General features: G+C 45.3%; 1 protein-coding gene across 1 annotated transcript; it reads left to right on the forward strand.

Annotated features, from left to right (window-relative positions):
- The first annotated feature begins 1515 nt into the window (after positions 1-1515).
- On the forward strand, positions 1516-19306 carry LOC117892756 (myb-like protein AA). The gene is made up of 6 exons (XM_034799182.1): positions 1516-2504; positions 10474-10522; positions 12417-12552; positions 13888-14003; positions 14146-16230; positions 19277-19306. Coding segments are annotated over exons 1-6 (2418 nt in total). The 5' UTR covers positions 1516-2502.
- The last annotated feature ends 624 nt before the right edge of the window (positions 19307-19930 follow it).

Below are 19930 nucleotides of genomic sequence, written 5' to 3' on the forward strand. Positions count from 1 at the left end.
GAAATGCTGCGATGCGATGCCATGGGATGCGTCACGTCACAGATTTGCGTAAACAAAATACCTGATTGATGAATTTTTGGTGTTTTCGTTTAAGTTACTGTGATAAGAGAGGGCAACGCTACTGGATTCCATTCATGGCCGGAGATTCTCCCACTTGTGTGCCTTTAATTGAACCTATCACAAAACTTGTGCAGTTATCTAGGCATCGAGTTAATTGAAAATTGGTACACGACCAAAGTCCACAAATAGTCGCACGGTTCTCGCGTTTTCGGGGAACTTCTATTCCCGACTGCTTTGTGCCTGCCGATAGCGTAAGGTCGTTCCAGGTGCTTCGACAGATCAAGCTTCATTTTGTCTCAGATTGCGAATTGTTGCTCGCTCTGTGCCAGGATTCTTCAGCTGGTGTTGCCCCCCGATAAGCCAGCAAAATTTGTGCTTAATGTAATCTCAATGGGTGGCTAACTGGCGCGTTACTTCTTGTATGATTCTTGCTTTTTGGGTCGTTGGCAACAAACACACACACAATGTACATACAATGTAGATATGTGTACAATTTGATTTACAGCATGATCAATAAAAGTGCCTGATACAACGGTCTGGCCTAATCGATCAATATCAAAATGCAGCGGCAACTTTGCTAATGGCCTGGCGAACTGGACCTTGCCCAATACAGTCAGTCGTCTGGCATTCCCGGGTGCATACCTGGTGCTAGCCCATGTTAATGGTGTCTCCGAGTGGGTGGGTGACTTGTTTTTTTGGAAAGTGGAGCAGGTGCTGGCGCATAGATCATTATCTAGCGGTGTGACCTACATTCCCCAGAGAATTCCATACCCAAGCCTGTTCGTCCACCCTGTTCTTGTAGAAGCCCTCCCGTCATAAGAGCTATCCTATCCCAAAGAAAGTTCTTCCCTTTGATGGAATTGAACAGAATCCTGAACGAACATGTCCATCTGTCGCCCAAATATTTTTATTTGAAGTCAGCAATGCTTTTCATAAATTTAAATTATAATTTAAAGGTAATATTTATCTCTGCAGCTGGAAGCAGGAAGTAAGGGTAAAAATTGAAATTGTGAAATTATTAAATTTAATAAATTAATTTCTCTGTTGATAAAATGTTGCTGCACCAATGTTGCTAGTACTCTTAGCAACAGTTGTATCGAGCCGAACGGCGATATATCGTATGCATTTATACTAATATCGATAGGCGCGCGGGTTTTCAAATAAGCTGAACTACTGGCAGCAAATAAAGAATAAATAAAAAGGTTTCTATAGGAAAAACAATGCCAAAGTATAGGTAAATAAATATTTAACAAAAACTTTTGTAGTGTGTGGAAAATATTATCATTTATCCCTTCTAGTCACGTTCGATGAATTGTATCGTGCCTCAAGAGTCTGTATACATTTTATCGCACATACGTTGCCAACATGCTGCTGCTGCAACATGCTGTTGTCGCCAGCCACATGCTGCCGAGCAACGTTTTCAAGCACCAGGCGGGCAAGATTTGAAAGAACGAATTTGCCGCTCAAATCTTTCGGGGCGGGCGCGGAAAACGAAACGGAGAAAAGAGTGTCGTGTCGCATTTTTTTCGAAATTCAGAAAAGCAAAATAACTCCGTTGATATATCCCACAAAAAAAAACAAAAATAAATGTTAATATTTTCGCAACAAAAAAATAAAAACACCCCAAGAATAAATTATCAGGAATAAAAAGATATGTAACAATATATCCGCTAAAACAAACTGTTATTTCCGAAGCTCGATGTAAAAAATTCCGTGCGATCGAAATGTGTGGTGGAAGTTGAATTTGATGAAGCCCAAAACCGAATTAAATCAAAAACAAATCAATTAAAGTGAGAATTAAATGATTAATTAGCCAGAGGTGAAACAGTGCGATAAGCTGATTGGATTAACTGATTTTGTTTTAAAAATCGGACACAGCCAAACAAAAATCGAAGAAACAATTGAAAAAGTGCCAGTGCCAAGGAAATTCACACAAAAGTTAAGAAGAAATTCGAATATAATACAAAAGTTGTCGTGTCGCTGTCTGGCAAGTGCAATATAAATTGATATTTATATGTGTATGTTTGTATGTACACATTATATTGTTAATCGGAATAATAAGTACGCAAATCAAGGCAAAATTATTGTACATAACATAAAGTGCAGCCGTAAATATTCCAAGAAATTAAATAACATAAAATAAGGTGCATTGAAAATTGCCGCTCGGATTCGATTGCATTTTTTTTTGTTACGGTGTGGAAATTTTTGTTGACGCCGCGCTTCTGGCCCGAGGAATCATATGCAGCCGGTCGGTGTCTTATATGAATCTTGATTTCCGCCCGGAGTCTTGTTCGCCGACGACAGCAGAAAGCAGCAGCAGAAAGAGCCCAAGCCATTTCGTCAGCTCCATGTACGACTACCGACGATATTACGCACAAACCCATGTTGGATTATAATTTATACCCTTAAATTTGGGGGCTACAATGCGGCCAGAAATATACAATGTAAGTACAATTGCAATATCACTCTCTGATGATGACTCAATTTACACAGAATGGTTGAAATTGAAATCATAAAATGTGAAATTCCTGAGAGCCAACCCATATAGATATAACTAGGGGCCAGGCCACAGACTTTTGTGAGTCTTTACGATTGTGAAAGAGAATTAACATTCCTAGAAGGAGTATTTTTAATGCAATTATAAATTAATAAAAGAGCTCGCTCCCAGCTTTTATGTAGAATTCATTCAGTGAAATTCATTTGTATCTTTTTGTGGCATTACCACGTACAGGAAGGCAAAGACAAAACCACGCCATACCCCCCAAAAGCAAGACCAAATCCGCAGCAATAATCCGCAAATACCATCCATGACCTGTGTGTTCGCCTCCCTTTTATTTTTGCACACCTATACACCTATGCTCTCACTGTGTGTGCGTGTGTGTGCGTGTGTGTTCAGCCCTCGTTTATGAGGCAAAGCGCAGCGCAATTTCACTTAAAAAACAATTCCAAAACACACATCAAAAGCACAATTATACATTCGTATGTTTGAAACATGAAATATGAAATGAACCGAGAAGGTTTCCCTTGCAAAGGCAACGGCAAACGGTTTCTCGAATAATTGCCATTTATATTATAACTTGTTATGGCACCAACACATGCAAGCCATCAGGATAAATCAGCCTCTCTCTCTCACACTCACTCTCTCTCTCTCTTTGTGTGCGCTCTCTGTGCGTGTGTTTGTGTACAACCCCTTTTTTTTTGTTCGAAAAACTTTCGAGGGTCGTCGGGACTTGTGGCGTGTTTCGGATCTCAGGACATTTACCTGAGTTATAAATCAACTGCAAGCGCTGCCCGCTGCCCGCAGCCAACCCTCCGACACTGGCAACGCACTGGAAACGCGTGGAGCAAGCCAATCGCTGGGCAATCGCCCGAAATCCGATAGGAAAAAGAGTTTCCCATCCAGGGGGGGGCCAAAAGTAAACCAAGCTAAACCTTTAATGCCACAGGCTAGCCCACCGGCTAATTCAGACTAATTGCCTTTAATCTCACACCCAATTCGAGACCCTAAATGACACTCCCACCACACCACATGGCAGCTGCCACTTGGCACAGCACAGACACCACTTGCACCACAGCCATAAAACAAGTTCAACATTTCCCAAGTCAAACACTGCCACGCCCCAAATGGGAGGAATTTCGAGTGGGCAGGGGGCGATAAGAGCCAAAGAGACAATATTTGATTTGATAGTTCGAATTTGTTCTTTTCTTTTATTAATTAAACGGAAATAGGCGCAGATAACACTCGAGAGAGTAGAACCCACCTGAAGACTGGGTCTGGGCTGTTAAGGGAGATTGATAAGCCAAGAACGAAGCGCTCGGGCACCGTTAGAGCTCTTGGGAGTAGATCGAACTTTGGGTGGGAGGAGCGTGCCCAGCCTCTAGACTCGTCGTAACAATCTCCGCTATGTACACACTAATCTATCACACTCTCCTCAAGAGTTTTATTGAAATTTATTATATGGTTTGGCAAATCACATGTTCTAATGGCAAAACATCATAAACACGGCCGTGCCGGGGCTATATTTATGACTCGGCACATATTTGTGCAGCTTTGATTAATGCAATCACTTGACATCGGCTGCCCAGAAGCAGAAATCGAAACTGAAACTGAACCTGAAGTAGAAGCAGAAGCAGAAACAGAATCGGGGCTCTAACTGTTAATGGCAAGGCGTCGGAATGGGCGACAACCTTGGCCAAGTAAGCAAAGCTAAGCGCAGTGCCGTGACGCGACACAAACTCCGACACAATTATTAGCTGAAAAACATTCCAATTGAAAGATCTGCCATTTATTTATAGCCGTGATAATTATGCATACATTTACAGGAAAAATAATACACTTTTTACGGCTTATTCCAATACTACCTGCAAAACGTGTCGGAGCCCCAGGGACTGGCTGGGAGACGCTTCAAAATACGTCAAACTTTTTCACCGAAAGTTTGTTCGAAACAAAAGTTTGCTGGCGTCTGAAAATCGCACACACAAACCGCACAAAATGTCACATCAACTTTTATAATTTATAATTAGGTTACGCGAGCGGGTGGCAAAAGCTGCACAAAATGTGTCGCTGCTGCCATTTCTGAGGTTGGGGGCGTTGCCAAGAGTTGAGATTTAAACAAAATTGAGTAATGTAATGTGAGGAACATAGGCATAAGACGCCACAGCCTGTGGCTGGTATCGATCTGAGCGTCTTTCAAAGTCACGTCCCATGTGGCGGGCGGGCCCTTTAACCACCCAAGCCCTTGATAATGAATGTAATGGTGATCATGCGGCCAGCGCTTAAGATGAGTCACATTAGCAGCTGGGCTCAACGACTTGCAAACGAACAAAAAGCCGCCGGGGAGCGAGCGTTTTAAAGCAGTTTCAGGCAACCAAAACATTGCTCGCATTCCTCTAAGGTGGCTCCTTCGATCTAACGTTTCCCGCTTATACAATTCTCGATTTGCGAGCGATTTGCGCTCTTAGCTGATTGCTTATATGACTTTATTAATTTATGAGCCAGCAATTGGATTGGCTCACTGCCAGTGACTAACTGGCTAGGATCTCGGATCACAAGCCATCCCCTGCTCTGAACTCCAACCCAAGTTGGCGAGCGAAAAGCAAGCGCCCTCCTCCCTAGTAACCTCCCTGCCCAGATAATTATCTTATCAGCGAAACACGTTCAAAAATATACGCCTCGGCGTACTACGCGTAGTAGTAGCCAACAGACACAGGCACAGGTACCATTATATCTTTGCATGTGTGCAAATAAAATAATAATAATAATAACAATGCGCCGAAAACGCTCGAGACGGGCCAAGAACCATGCGACGACCACCCACCGACGAGCGACGAGCGAAGACCGAAGACGGACGACCGACCGACCAACGACCGTCAAGTGTTTATTGTTTATTTTGATTTTCTTTGGGCCAGAGCTAAACGTAGTTACTACGCGCTGCTATTGGTTTTACTACTACTAAAGTTTTCCACGCTTTCTTTTGGCCGTTATAAAACAATTGAAATATTTGTAGGAGGGGGAAAACTAAACGAAACGAAACGAAACGAGAAGCGAGAGATGTGTGCCACCAGCTGGTTTGGTTATAAAATTGTTCGATTTATGCAAATATTTGCATTATGAATTACTACCAGTCGTTGTCGCCGTCTCTCAGTTGTGTAGTCGTAGACTCTTCTCCGTACTCACTGCATACAGCTGCATAGGGCCAAAGACGATTGACGTTGCACCTGACCTACAATGCGCAGTCTTGCTGCTGCTGCTGCTGCTGTTGTCATTGTTGTTTTACGATTGTGTAAAACAACAAACACACCCACTTTGCACAGTCGACGTAGGCCTAGGCCCTGACCGTTGGATTTTGGTAGGAGTACACCCCGGTGTTCCCGCTGAAAATCATCGAAGATGCACAGCAATCGATAAGAGATTTTGATGAATTTCTCGCCTGGAATTAGAAAGTTTTGAAGTAATCCCCGGGCTGGGAGTTTGTCTATTCACAAGGTTGTCGTTGTTGTTGTTGTTGTTGTGTTAATAAGCTTAGCTATTGATTTATGGATGAGTTATTGTCAATGCTGTGCTTTTATTTCGATTTTCGATTGATTTATTGGCAATGCCGCGGGGCATCTTATCAGAAGGTAATCAAATTCTTACACAGGAATGTAAAAGCGAGTTTTATGGCTGCATTACGATAACAAAATCACGAATAAAACGAACAATTTGAAATGGAAAATTCAGATGAAAAACTGAAGCCGCTCCTCCTCTGGCATCTGGCATCTGGCATCTGCCGTCGGCCATCGAGGGGTGCATCTCAGGTGCATAATTATTGTTATTTGCCAGCAGAAAAGGTGTCATATTTGAGTAACTCGCACAGTCCCTAGCCAGACATTCAATCAATGCACTTGCCATGATGTTTGCCTTGGACTCGCCATCGCCTACTCCTCCCTCCACGACACCGACTCGGACTACTCTCTGCGGCCTGTCTGGGCCGGTTTGGGTTCGTTGTTGACACTTTGGGAAAGTTGCTGAATGGTTGCCTAGCACAACAAAGTATCTGGCCGCTGGCTGCCACTTAAGTAGCCCGTCGTCGCACTGCTGGCTACTTATCAGAAAGGGCTCTGAAAGCGGCTTATCACCCAATAGAGCAACAGCAGCAGCAGCAGCGGCAGCTGTCGACAGTGAAAATCGCATTAGATCCAACCCCTCGAACATGGGCCGGGCCAGGCCCATACCGATTCCCGGTGCCTGTGTAAACTTCACGCCTATTCGGGAATTATGCAGCAGCATCAGAGGGAGCGTACGTAATGACTGCTAATGAGTCGAGTTTTGTGTTGTGGCACGTCAGCATTTCCATTACCATAGTACACCATTCCCCATAGCCATAGCCATAGCCATCTCCATTGCCATCTCCAGCGCAGCCTTGACACTGTGCTTGCGCCGTGTGTGCACATCAAACTCATTTGGCGCGACTTCTGCTCTGATTCCCCCCACCGCATTTTGTATATCTAGCGACAGGCAACAACATTAGCTTATCGCTGGAGTACACTGAACTCTCACGGATTCCGATTCCCCCCAGTTGGATCTTTGTTGTGGTTGTGCTCCCGGCTCTGTTTATATTTGGGGCGTTGCTGTTGCTGTTGCGGCTGCAAGTTCAAGTGTTTTGGTTGAGAGAGAGCGAGGTCTAGCCGAGGGGCTTTGGATGCCAAAAGTATGCAAAGAATAAATATTCAAATATGCAGCTAGATTAGCATTACATGTCTCACATTCCCACAATTTCCCACACCCCAGATCGCACGAATCCGGCCTCCCACTTGCCGCCTGTTGCGGTTCTCCAGCAATTGTCACAGCGAATATTATATAAATATTTTCATATAATGTGCGCAGCAGCAGAACTCAAACTGGCAACTGTATCCACCCATCCACCGATGCATTCAACCACCCTCCGCCCTCGGCAGTTCATTAAGGCGCAGAGCAAACAGCGGCAAATGCACAGCAGCGGGTTAAAGTTGCAGTTTGCAGCCGGTCGGACGAGGAGTGGCAACCCAAATCGGGGAACCATTAAGCGGGATGAGGCTTAGGGTTGTTGGCTCGGCGAAAAGCGCAAGGTGGATGATGCCAGAGAGTATTAAGTAACAGCCCAGTTACAACCCCTAAAACAAAAGGCACAAGAAATTGCATTAAGTGCAGCACTGCCGAATGTCGAATGTCGAAATAAAAGTGAGGAAACGTGCACAACCCCGGCCATCATACGCACAATTGACAGCCGGGAATTTCACACTTGGTCTACCCATTGTGCACGTGGAGAGGGGCTGTGATTCTGTGTAGCTGCTGTGGCTGGAATTATGCTGAGGCGATTACATGATTGATGAGCCAACACGTGGCCGCAATCAGAGTACATATGTAAGCCATGTTCCTCGGACCTTCGGCTATCACTTTCTTTGTGGTTTATCTGTGGAATCATTTTTGCCAATTCACCCGCTGTCCAAATACTTTTGGCCTAATCTAATCACCGCCACATTCCACAGATGCCGCAGACCGCAAAAATATATATTTATTGTATAGGTACATATAAGTACAAATTCACATATAAAGCGCGGTACTACTCGTATTTGGTGGCTAGGTTGTTGGAAGCAACAAGTGTTAAAGTCCAGCGACAACACGTGCCTGGCCCGTTCTCTAAGGCAAACTTGTTTGCATCCATGTGCTGGACAGATCCAAAGACATCGGAGGAAACAGACTTTTGCGCTGCTGACAAGTTGGCTTCACTTAGCATATTTATCGGTCGGTGGGATCGGGGTTTGGGTTCGCGATCGGTTTCGGTTTCGGGTTCGGGCTCGAAACACTTGGAGTTTAATTTTGATTTGGAGTTGATTTATTTATTTCCAAATCACAAATACCCATACAATCGAATGGACAAACTAATTAAGGCCTGAAAATGTCCCAGTGATTAGATTGCACTTTTCAAAAGTGGTTTGTGACGTAGACGCGCACTGCCCCAACAGCCACAAACACAAATATATACTGCCAGTTCTGCCACGAATATTTGTGAGCTTTTCGAAAGGTTCTTTAGGGCTGGCTGGGCTGTCTGACCTTTGGGAGGTCCCAGCCACTGCCAGAGGGCTTGACAGGGCACGTAGCGAAAAGGAAAACTCTTCAATAGCACCAAAAGAAAACTATTCATTATTCAGGGCACATTCTCAGGGTACCAGTACGGGTACGGGCGTAAGCCAGACAAGAGCTGGCAGAGGGACCCTTTTGGCTCCGTTCTGAAACTTCCAGCCCAATCGCTGGGACGTCACTGGCTGCCTGGCTAACTGGCTGTGCCTCTGTCTGCATACCAAATAAGGTAATTATGAGTCGTATTGTAAAGGTACAACACACAAAAGTGAAGCACAGACAGCGGCTACAGCGACTGCGACTTGCCATAGAAGTGATATCCGATTACATACATGAGAATCCGCGCATAGAAGCGGCATAGAGGGTCACATGATGTTGGGCTTTTGTGTTTTGTATTAGAGAATTCCATTGCTGAAGTTTCGGTTTCAGTTTCAGCTTGAGTTCCTTTTTTTTTGTCGGTTGCCCTTGCCTGGCTGCACAGCAAGTGAAACCGCTGCCCATTGATCAGTCAGCACTCCCCCACACGAGCCGCACTTCGACATGGAAAAACTGTTCATATTTTTGGCAACTTTCGTGGAATGCAAGCGAAACATAAATTGCTCGACACGTGAAAAGGAGAGCACAAAGCTGATTTAATTGCTTGCCAAAGCGAAAGCGAAAGCGAGAGCGGAGAATAAAACGTTTGAAATTCTGCAACTCCTCCGTGCCTCGGGCCATGAGCTACCAGCACTGAGCAATTTCATTTATATTCATGTGTGTGCACATTTCAAATGGACCTCATTGTCTGCCGTGAAATGGAAAAATGATAAAAATCGCACGCCACATGGCCCAGGGCATTTGATTTTTTTGGGGACTGCCCACTGAGAGGGCAAATGGCTCTGGCTATGGGACTTGGGACTTGCAATGAATTGCAAGGGGCTGCCTCTTGGCTTTGGCTTTTGCTTTTGACTTTCGGTCTCCGTCTCCGTCTGCGTCTCTCTCGCCCTCTACGTATTGATTTCTTGAGCTTGATTCTTAATATTTTCACTTTTCAACGTAGAACGAAGAACATCGATGGCAGCACTACAGAATGGAGGCAAAGCCAAGCCAAGGCAAGGCAAGGCAAGGCAAGAGACCTTCGTCTCAAGAAACTACCCTTCTTGGTCTTGAGTTCTCTGTTCAGTGTTCAGTGTTCGGTTTTCGTTTTGTTTTGTTCTTGGTTTTGTAGTTCAGTTCAGTTCAGTTCAGTGCTAAGCTGAAATCAATGACCTTTTCGGCCTGGGCCTGGGCCTGGACATGGACCTGGCGGGGATTAGTTGCTCGTGAAACAGAATATGCGGAATACTTGTGTACCAAGACTTTCCCGCCGCTCTCGCACACACTCTTCAACTAGTTGTTCAGTTGAATCGATACAAAAAGAAAAAGAAATATATATGTTTAGCGTTTTTCTGTAGCTTTTTTTCGCCCACCAAGTGGTCACTTGTGGGGTGACATTGAGCCAGAGAGCCGCTGCAAGGGCTCTCCAGAGAGACTGCGGATGGATGGTTGGATATGTGTTTTGTTGTTTAAAGAGCTCACGATCATCTCGCGATGAAATGACTTAATTGTTGCTTAAGCCCAAGACCTGACTACGACTATGACTCGGCCTGAGACGGAAGTCCGAATGAACAACAGAAAAATTCAACAGAAAAAAGCAAAACAGTTGAAAACAAATCAATAAAATCAATAATAATCATTAATAATAATCTGTAAGATTTATGCAAATTTCGTTGTATTTTTGACTCATCGTAATATCGCCGCTTACTACATTGAATTCATTTTTCTTCTACTTGCAGGTTACTACAGTTCACGCTGCCCAATGTCAGGACTATTTTTATACTGATGGTGAGTAGCGGCTGCCCACTCCGCGAGTGTTCACTGTGAGGCGGCTGGGGCGTGGCCCAGATTCGGGCATCGCCTTGATTGATTTATCTCGTATCTAGTGGTAGAACAGAAATAGTTTTCTCCCCAAGTGGTGCTTATGTAAAATAATAATTTGCATTTTTACGACTACCGGGAAGGGTGTAGGGGCAGGGGCAGGGGCAGGGGCAGGGAGCGTGGTAATTGTCTAAAGCTTAGCGGATTTATGGCGTATAATTTGTATATGTAATCTGTAAGCAACTAATTTATGTGGGGGAAACCGCTGAGCGAACATAATTTCCAACACTCCAGCAAACGATTCTCCCTGGCTGGCTGCTGACCCTTTTACCCAGTTTCGGCAAAACAAAACAAAAACCATCTGGGATTCTTCAATCGCAATCGTAAGTCCCCCCACAAGTCCGCGACACTTGGAATAATTATCATGGAAAAAACACACACAAAATGTCAAAATATTGTTATGTGTACGCGTATTTTCTGCTTTTGCTTTTGGCCCATAGCAAGATCGGGGAGATTGAGTGTGTGTAATCGAAAATGGGTGTGGAGTGGGGGGAGACCCATTCGGAGTTTTGATATGAGAGGAGCGTGTGTACTTTGGAGTGGCTCTGTGGCTCTCGGCTGTGGGGTCTCTGCACTTGAGCCTATCCATAAAAATAATAATAATTATTATTATGATTAATACACACACACACACACACACACACACACACACACAGTCATGCTCTAGCAATAAAGCGTCATTGAACTATGGAAAAGGTCGCCCATCAACAAAATGAAACAATATTTTCGAGTTTTCGAGTTTTCGACTTTTGAGTAGTGCAAACAGAAGGGGGCTCCGTTCCCCATCCATCTCCCATCTGCCACACTGGCATTCTGTCAACTTGAGGCGCATGAGGCGTTGACAGGCAGTGCAGTCTGTGGAATGTGCGAGTTGGTAGGAACTCGAATCGATTGGCCATGCCTGGAGGCATTCCATTCCATTCCATTCCATTCCATTCCATTGGTATTGGCACGCGCCTCCACAGTAGTTGGGTCAATTTGTTTTGGCTTGTGATAGCTCGTGGGTTCCAGCCACCAATCCCCTAAAGCCCTGGGGATATTTTTAGCACTCTGCGCAAAAATAACTAATGGCCAGAGGTGGTCGGATTCCTTGGTGCCGTGCGCTGCCCGGGCATGATGTATGAGTCCGTGACTCCGTCTAAGCCAGCAGTAGACCGATAAACACACTCGATGCCCCCCACACGATCCACACCGATATGTCATATGTCTGGCTGACTGTGCGGTCTGCGTTGTTTTTGCTGATTTGCATGCGTGTTATCATTAATTGTCTTGGTGAAATTCGGTTGGTCAAAGGTGCTAAACGTGTCATCCAAGAGCGCGACATGAGCCAGACACGTGCATGCCAGTGGGCGGAGTCAGACCCATGGGGGGGCCCACATCCAATCGGAAAAAAGGGCAGGGCTAGGGCACATGCAACGCCCACAGCTGCCGCATAGTGCAGCTCCCATTTCAATGTCAGCTTAATCCACAGTGCAATTTATATGTACAAGTTCGACTTTGGCAGATGTTCCCCGGTTCCGACAATGTCATACCATGCCGCAGGCAATTACCTGGCTTAATGGGCGGCCCCCAACTGGTGGCTCAACTTTGACCATAAACCGGCCTTGGGCCGGCAGTGTCACATGTGTCCGGTGGGGCACCATAATAAAAAGCTCATCGTATTAATGGAAATTTATGGGGCTAAAAGGGCTGCGTGCTGCTGGGATGCTGTGCGGCTAGGATTAGTCGCCAGATGCGACTTTAATGCAGACGAATCGGCTATTAATCGCATTCCTCTCTCTCTCTGTCTCTTCCTCTACAGGTAATGCTTGCTCTTGGGATCAAAACAGGCGCAAAGAAAACAGACGAATATGTTTTAACATTGAAGACAGACAACGATCGTGCGCTGCACATCAACGCGCACGGCAAAGTGACCGCAGAGGATATATCAGTGGCACGTAAGTACAAAGATCTCCACCCCAAACCAAACTGAACCGAGACAAGAGCGAGACCCACTCATGCCCGAGTTCGTTCATCAATTACCATTGGCATTTAAATTAAATTGGCATTTATACTACGTACATCCCATGTACCATATATATTTTGAACTCTGTCTCAGTCCCAGTCTGCGTGTCTCTGTGTGTGTGTGTGTGTCTGTGCATATGGTGTGCTTAATTAAATTATTGGTAATTTAATATTTGATTGATGTTATGAACCGCCACAATGCCGCCCCAAGCGGCGCCCATTGCGGTTTATTTCGATCTGCCTCTGCCTCTGCCGCTCTTTTAATTTATTTCGAATTTATTTTGCTTTTTCTGCGGTTTTCCAAGCCACTGTCGCTGTCGCTGTCTTTGTGTGTTTTTGAAGTTCAGGAGCAGCCGCAGCCGCAGCCGCAGCCTCATCGGTTGTAGTAGGTTGATGCGTGAGCGAAAGCGACAAGAGCAAACACAGTCCAAGCCAGACCGCAGGGGCGTGAGAATACGGACCCAGAGGGTACAGGCAAAACAGTCAGTGGGGCACTGATAAGGTCAGCACTGGGAGTGGAACTGGCAGTCCAATACTCGATTAGCAGCACAGTTCAAAGCGCCTAATCCATAAATTAAAAACAATAATCAATAATCAAATGAGAATGAAATGTTAAGGCGAAACCTTTACCTTCTAATAGGGAAAACGCAACAATGGGAAATCTTTTGTTCGGGCTTCCCTGCATTGGCATACCTTTTGATCAAATTCGTGGAACCCTATGAGAAAGGAAACAAATTGTCACTTTGGTATTTTATCTAATCAGACTTAGGGCGCTGGGGCTGGGGGCTGTTGGGGGGGAATACTTGGGGTTTAGTCAACTTGATCGATTTGCTTTTGCTTTGCTGCCCCCGAAGGTCTTCCCCCAGACACCCAACAAAACATTCCTCCGCTGAGAATTATCACAAGTTGACAGGTTTTCAGGGTTAAACCCTTTATTCTAAGAGGCAAAGGCAGGTTCAACGACTGAAAGGCGGCAGTAATTGACTTAGTTGATTTATTGATTTTATTAAATGTCCCAACTCGGCGCTTGGAGCTGCTGCTGCTGCTGCTGCTTATCAAAACCCCCTTTCGTGACTTTATCGTAGAACCTTTCAATTAATTGGGTTATCTGCAGGCGGTTCTGTGCGGTTCGACTTGCCTCAAGTGTTGCCCCGTTGTACGGGCAGTCGGGCGGCTGCTATTTACACAATAGAAAACACTTTTGTTTGCCAATAATTATAATTAATTAAATTTGATTTTCGATTTGCTTGCTCGCCCTCTTTCCGCAGAATCCTTCACAATGGACAGTGTGGGCGATGCACTGAGTGTGGACTTCAAAATAACCATCTATGCCAGGGATGTCGACTACTATCTGTGCTTCCATCAAGGCAGATTGGTTGGAAAGGTGAGTTTCGATTGCCACAATAAAGCCTATCTTTGCTTTACCTATTCTTTGCCTCTCTCTGAGCCTCTTTCTGTCTCTTGCAATCCGACTAACCCAAGCTCTTCCCTTCTGCTCTCTGCTTATTTGTTTCCTCGCCATGCAGAGAAACGCCACAAACGATTGCCACTTCAGGGAGTCTATGGATCATGGCTATTATCAGTTTACACACGCCTACAATCCGGTGCTGCATGTGGGCATCAAGCGCAACTTTAGGCCCATCGGGCCGCGGGACATGGAGCGGCCGAAGCGTATGCGCAATGCCTGTTTCCTCTTCTATCGCTCCGAGGCAGAGCACTTCCACAGCAACATGGCGCTGTTGGGCACGCGGAAACACAAGTTGGCCAAAGCCACGAAAGCGACCAGCACCACGCCCAGTACTACCAGCAGCAGCACCGCCCCTAGCCCTACTACAACCACAACCACCCTCCCCCCAACAACAACAACAACAACAACAGCAACAATGTTGAGCCCAGTGTCAGTATCGGGCACGAAACGCGTGCGTGGCAAGCCGCGTCGCCCCGCAGCAGCAGCAGCAGCAGCACCATCTTCAGCAGCAGCAACAAGTATTACTAGCGATAGTTCTTCAATAAACCACAACAACACACCCCACAATAGCAACAGCAACAGCAACAGCAACAGCAACAACAATAGCCTTAAGTCCTACAACCAAGCCAATAGCAACAACAACAATAGCAACAACAACAGCAAGAAAGTCAACCATTTGGATGACAGATTGCAGGAGCAAAAAATCATCAAACGAAACTGGGAACGGCGACAGCACCGCCAGCGTCAGCATCAGCAGCATCGACTGCGCCAGCGGCATCACAGCGGCGCCGCCGGTGCCATGCAACAGCCGCAGCCGAAGAACCTGGAGGTGCGTCACCATCACAACAACGCCACCCTCATGGAGCGGCGCAGACGCCGGCGGCTGGAGCGACGCCGCCACAAGCAGCAGCAGCAGCAGTGGGAGCAGGAGCAGCGTGAGGGGTCGTCGCCGGAACGCGATACCGAGCACCTGCCCAAGGCATCCTCGTCCGCCTCCTCATCCTCCTCGTCGTCGGCCACCGCAACGGCGCTGACGGCCACGGCCGCCTCGCTGGCCCCCTCCGCCCTCAATCTGGTGGCCATGTTGGCTGCCAGTCGCCGCAAGCGGGACAGGCGGAAAAGGTCTGCTGCCGCCGCAGCAGCGGGAACAGCGACAGTCGCTGGTGCGGGCGGGGCGTCCGCAAGTGGGGCGGACATGCAGCTGATGGAGATGGCCTCGCAGCGACAGCAGCAGCGGCAGATGGAGCAGCAGCAGCTGGATGAGGTGCTGGAGCGGGAGCGGGAGCAGCAGCAACAAAATGAATACTCAACCATACCCTATGTTAATAGAAACCTAACCCTAAGCCCAGAGCAAACCCTGCAGCCACCACAACACCTAAACGTAAGCCGTAGCCTAAATGTAGTAGAACTTAGCCCTAAGCTAAATAGTAATAGCGATAATGTTAATAATGCAATACCTGCCTTGCCAAAAAACTACAACTACTTGTACAGTAACGAGCATTATAATATGAATACTAAAAGTAGCACGACTGATTCTAGTAGTTTAGAGACTAGCACTAAGTTCGATAGTCCAAATAGCCATAGCCATAGCCATAGCCATAGCCATAGCCATAGCCATAGCCAGAGCGCGTTCAATCAGAATATTGACAATAATCTTAAGGAATCCAACGATCGAATTGACAGTGTGGCAGATGCAGTTGAAACTGCAACTGTAACGGAAAGAGAAGCAGAAACAGAAACAGAAGCAGAAACAGAAGTAGAAGTAGAAGCAGATGTGGTGGAGAATCGCAATCATATTGATGCTAATAATATAGTCGACGAGGACGAGCATGAGCACGAAAAAAATATTCTAAAGAAGCTTTTTCGTAGCCTAGAGCTGCCACAGCCGCAGCAGCAGCAGCAGTTGGAGCAGCCGGAGCAGCCGGAGCAGCAGCCTCAGCAACAACCTAATATTGATAACTATAATGCAAATATTAACGTTGTTAACGATAATCAATATCGCAATGATAATGATAACGACAATGGGCTGCTGATCAACAATAACCATAATAGTAATTATAACGAGCAATTTGCGAATGACGATGAAACGATACGAATTCAAAATAATAAATATGAAACACATATAGTACAATACAAATCTGTGGTATTTATTTCAAACATCTCAAATTGGCAACAGCTTGCCGCCAAGGTTTGTACTTAAAGGTGAGATTATTGCGAGGGCTCTAGCAATCCGGAACCATCTTTGGCAGCATGCCCACACGCATTTTGAATTGGAATTGCCCCGATAGAAGCTCCACACACACATAATACGAAACTCATGTAACATTTTGATAAGAATCTCGGACAATGTGACAATGTGTAAATCGACTGGCGGACTGTGACCTCAATCTGTTTGGATAACAATAAATTGTGAAGCGGGTAGAGTCGTCGCCACACAGTCGCGGGTACAGAGCGTGGGCGCTTTTCGGCAATTTTCATCACAAAAAGATCTCGCTGCGATCGTTGTGATCTTCGGATCGGCTTTGTTGTTGTCATTTTGGGGCTGAGGGAAAATGTTTGATAGATGTTGACACCGCATAAATCATAAATAAAGATTTCATATTAATTTATGCAAAGCAGCCAAGATGAATGGCGTGTCGGAAATTAATTAACCAACATTTTTGTATGCTGAGGCGACCGACGTATGCAAATTTGGCCGCAAGTGCGACCACTACCAGTGACCAGTGATCAGTGTTGGCTGTCGCTGGCTCGATCCCTAGAGTTATCAACTGGCGCCTGACTTTTCTACAAAAATCTGTGACAGCTCGGCTCGAAAACAAAGGCGGGTGGGCAGGGTCGGCCAAGTGGCGCCGTCTGCCTCGAGCGAAAACCGCACACACCGCACCGCACCGCAAACGAACAAACGCCAACGCGTGAGATGGAGCCGCTAATGAAATTTTATTATACGTTCAGAGTAATAATTTATAAATTTGTTTAACAAAAAATACATTTGTTAAGCGATAAATTTAAATACGCAAAGCACTTGCCAACTTTTGTAAGTCGCTCTAAGTCTATGAGACTTGGCAGATGCTCTCCAAAAACGGAGAGCGCCAGCCCCTCCAGCAACCTTTGACTCGTTTTGGGGATCTGTCATTGAATTAATGGAGATTTGATCAGATAGCTAGTTGGGAGAACAGACAACTTAATGAACACTCCAAGGCACAGCCCAGATGTTATTTGGTGTAAACTTCTGAAGAGTCATAAATTGGTTAAAAATTAAACGGAGCCTCTCCCTGATTCAAGTGAATTTTTCCACAAAATATCGAAAATTCCCCCCTACTTAGTAAGCTCAGTATTATGTCCGAAACTTGAATGTTACACCTCTATCTGCGCTGATCAGCCGGTTTGATGGCCGGGGAGGAAGGAAGCTACAAATACAAATACAAAACAAAATATCCAAACAAATGAGATACAAAATTTGCATGAGAATATGTCTCGGTTTGGCGTCAAAATATTTCAAAGGCAAATAGCTCACTGGTTTTTGAGTAGCGTTGAATTTATCACCCGACGAGCAGTGCAAGAACAGCCCGAGGCGGTCCATAGGAATGTCGGTCTTATATGCAAATTATTTAATTTTATTACTTTCTTGTATACAACAACAAGATTCGTGTTATTTGTTGACTTTCGGCACTGGCTACTCCCCCCAAAATCAAATGGTTTGGCGCCTACGAAAATTCGTTTGAATTTTGTGGTTGGACTCTTTTTTTGAGGGGCTTTTCGTTGACTGAAGTTGAATGTTTATTAGCCAAATTAGCGTGTCAGGTGAAATTTAAGCAGATTTTAGCTGAGCATCGGCCGGCTGTTTATGGGAAAATGATTAGATCCGCTTACGGTCGGGCATCTGAAAGATGTTTTTTTTATGCGTTTATTTTTATGACACTTATTCTAATGAAGAAACATTTTAAGCTACAGCTTAAGTGACGGAAATACCTATTCAGCTGGCAGTTCCCCGTCCCCCGTCCCCAGACCCCAGACCTCAGTCGCTTCTCTATCCGCAAAGATTCATATTCATGTTGATTTTTTAACCATTTTTCAAGTGCAGCTTACGGCTGTGATTTTGCCAACTCTGATGACAGTCAGCCATTACGGAAGATTAGTTGGCAGCTTGTATTTAATTGTTGCAAATTAAATACATTTGCATCAAGGAAACAAGTTTCACTTTGCGCTGACAACTTGAGAGCTGAGAAGAAGAAATTGTAGGAAAACCCAGGGAAACAAATCCTTAAGTACGTCCAAATATTTATGGCACTCTAAACGTTGTCTGCGCTTTTCAGACCTGCCAGCAAACCAGACCAGAACCCACCACTGACGCAGTTGCCCAAAATGATGATTAAATCAATGCGAATTTATGGTCATTAATAATGATATTTATAGCCAAGCACAACCGCCACACAGCCACAACATTCCGTTAACAATTTGGCGCCATTTAAACGGCGCGACATTTTATAATGCAATAATTAAATCCAGCAAACGAATCTGTCTTCGGTATCAAAAACAAACCACAATGTGGAGGGACTTTTAATGGCATCGTTAAAACAAATATCGAAAAGGCATCATGATGGCATCAAGAAACACAACAAAAAAAGAGCAGATCGTTTTACGACTTTCGCGCCTTAGAACCAGCTCATTATTTAGTTTATTTCGATTCGGCCAGACACACATTTTTGCTGCTCTCAAATGTAGTATGTACAATATCTGGTAGAGGGCGGGGGGTGCTTGGGTTTTTGGGGGAATTCCGATATTCGAACCGGTTTGCGGGGTTCGTTCGTTCGGCTAAAATTAAAATCTGACGCGCACTCAATTAAGTTTATTGCATTGCAAATCATGTCCGTAACCCATTTTTATGACAGTCCCGAGGTGTCAAGATGATTTGTCAATGTTTGGCCACGCCCCAAGTCCCAAGTCCCACTCCCACTCTCAGGCAGTCACTCTCTGCTCCCTGTCCCCTGTCATAAAAACGCTGGCTGGCTGGCCAACAGCTAGGCCTGGTCTTGCGGCAACTTGTTGTGGCACTTGCCTTGATGGAATGCTAACTGTAGCTGGTCCCCGCGCTCCGACAGCATCTTCTCTCGGTTAAAGACAGATTGCGGGTGTTTTTCCGACTACGTTCGGTTCGGTAATTAACCACTCACTGACCTTCCTCATTGCAGGTTTTTGGCACCTTCCTACAGCCTACTTAGGAGCCCATGTCTTGTGCAAACAGTCATAACTGTTCAGCCTCGTCTGCGGCTCATTGTGTTCTTAGATAACTTTTCTTTTTGTTCTCGGTTCCCGTTCGAAAAATGGGTTAAAGTCTTTAAGCATTTTATGGGCAGACAGCGAGAGAGAGAACAACCTTTTACTCAATAGATCATTACGTGGGCAAAGTGAAAACGAGCACCAGAACGTGACCCCAATTAGAGCTAGTAGATGCCAGAAGGTACATCAAGGGAATCTGCAGACTGCACTCTAAGATCTTACAGCTACTCTGCGCTCTTTTATTTGCATATTTTAGCACTTAAAAATCACATTTTATTGTTGCATTTCAAGTATTTCAAATATTTGCCAACACCTGGGTAAAAATGTGACTGCAAATGCAGAAAAAAATGTACAACTAAGCGGCCAAGACATGAAATATTTTCTATAATATCACGAGCATGGGGCAGTCGGCAAGGGGCAATCGAAACGGCAGCTAGTTGACCAGTTACCCCGCCTGTCAATCCCTCATGGACTAAAGACTTAACAATTTGACAAATAGCCAGGCCAGGCAGCTGCATGCAGCAGCAGCCAAAAAAAAAAAAAAAAATCTACATAAATTCTCACCT

Source organism: Drosophila subobscura, chromosome E, assembly GCF_008121235.1.
Source record: "Drosophila subobscura isolate 14011-0131.10 chromosome E, UCBerk_Dsub_1.0, whole genome shotgun sequence".
Taxonomy (NCBI): domain Eukaryota; kingdom Metazoa; phylum Arthropoda; class Insecta; order Diptera; family Drosophilidae; genus Drosophila; species Drosophila subobscura.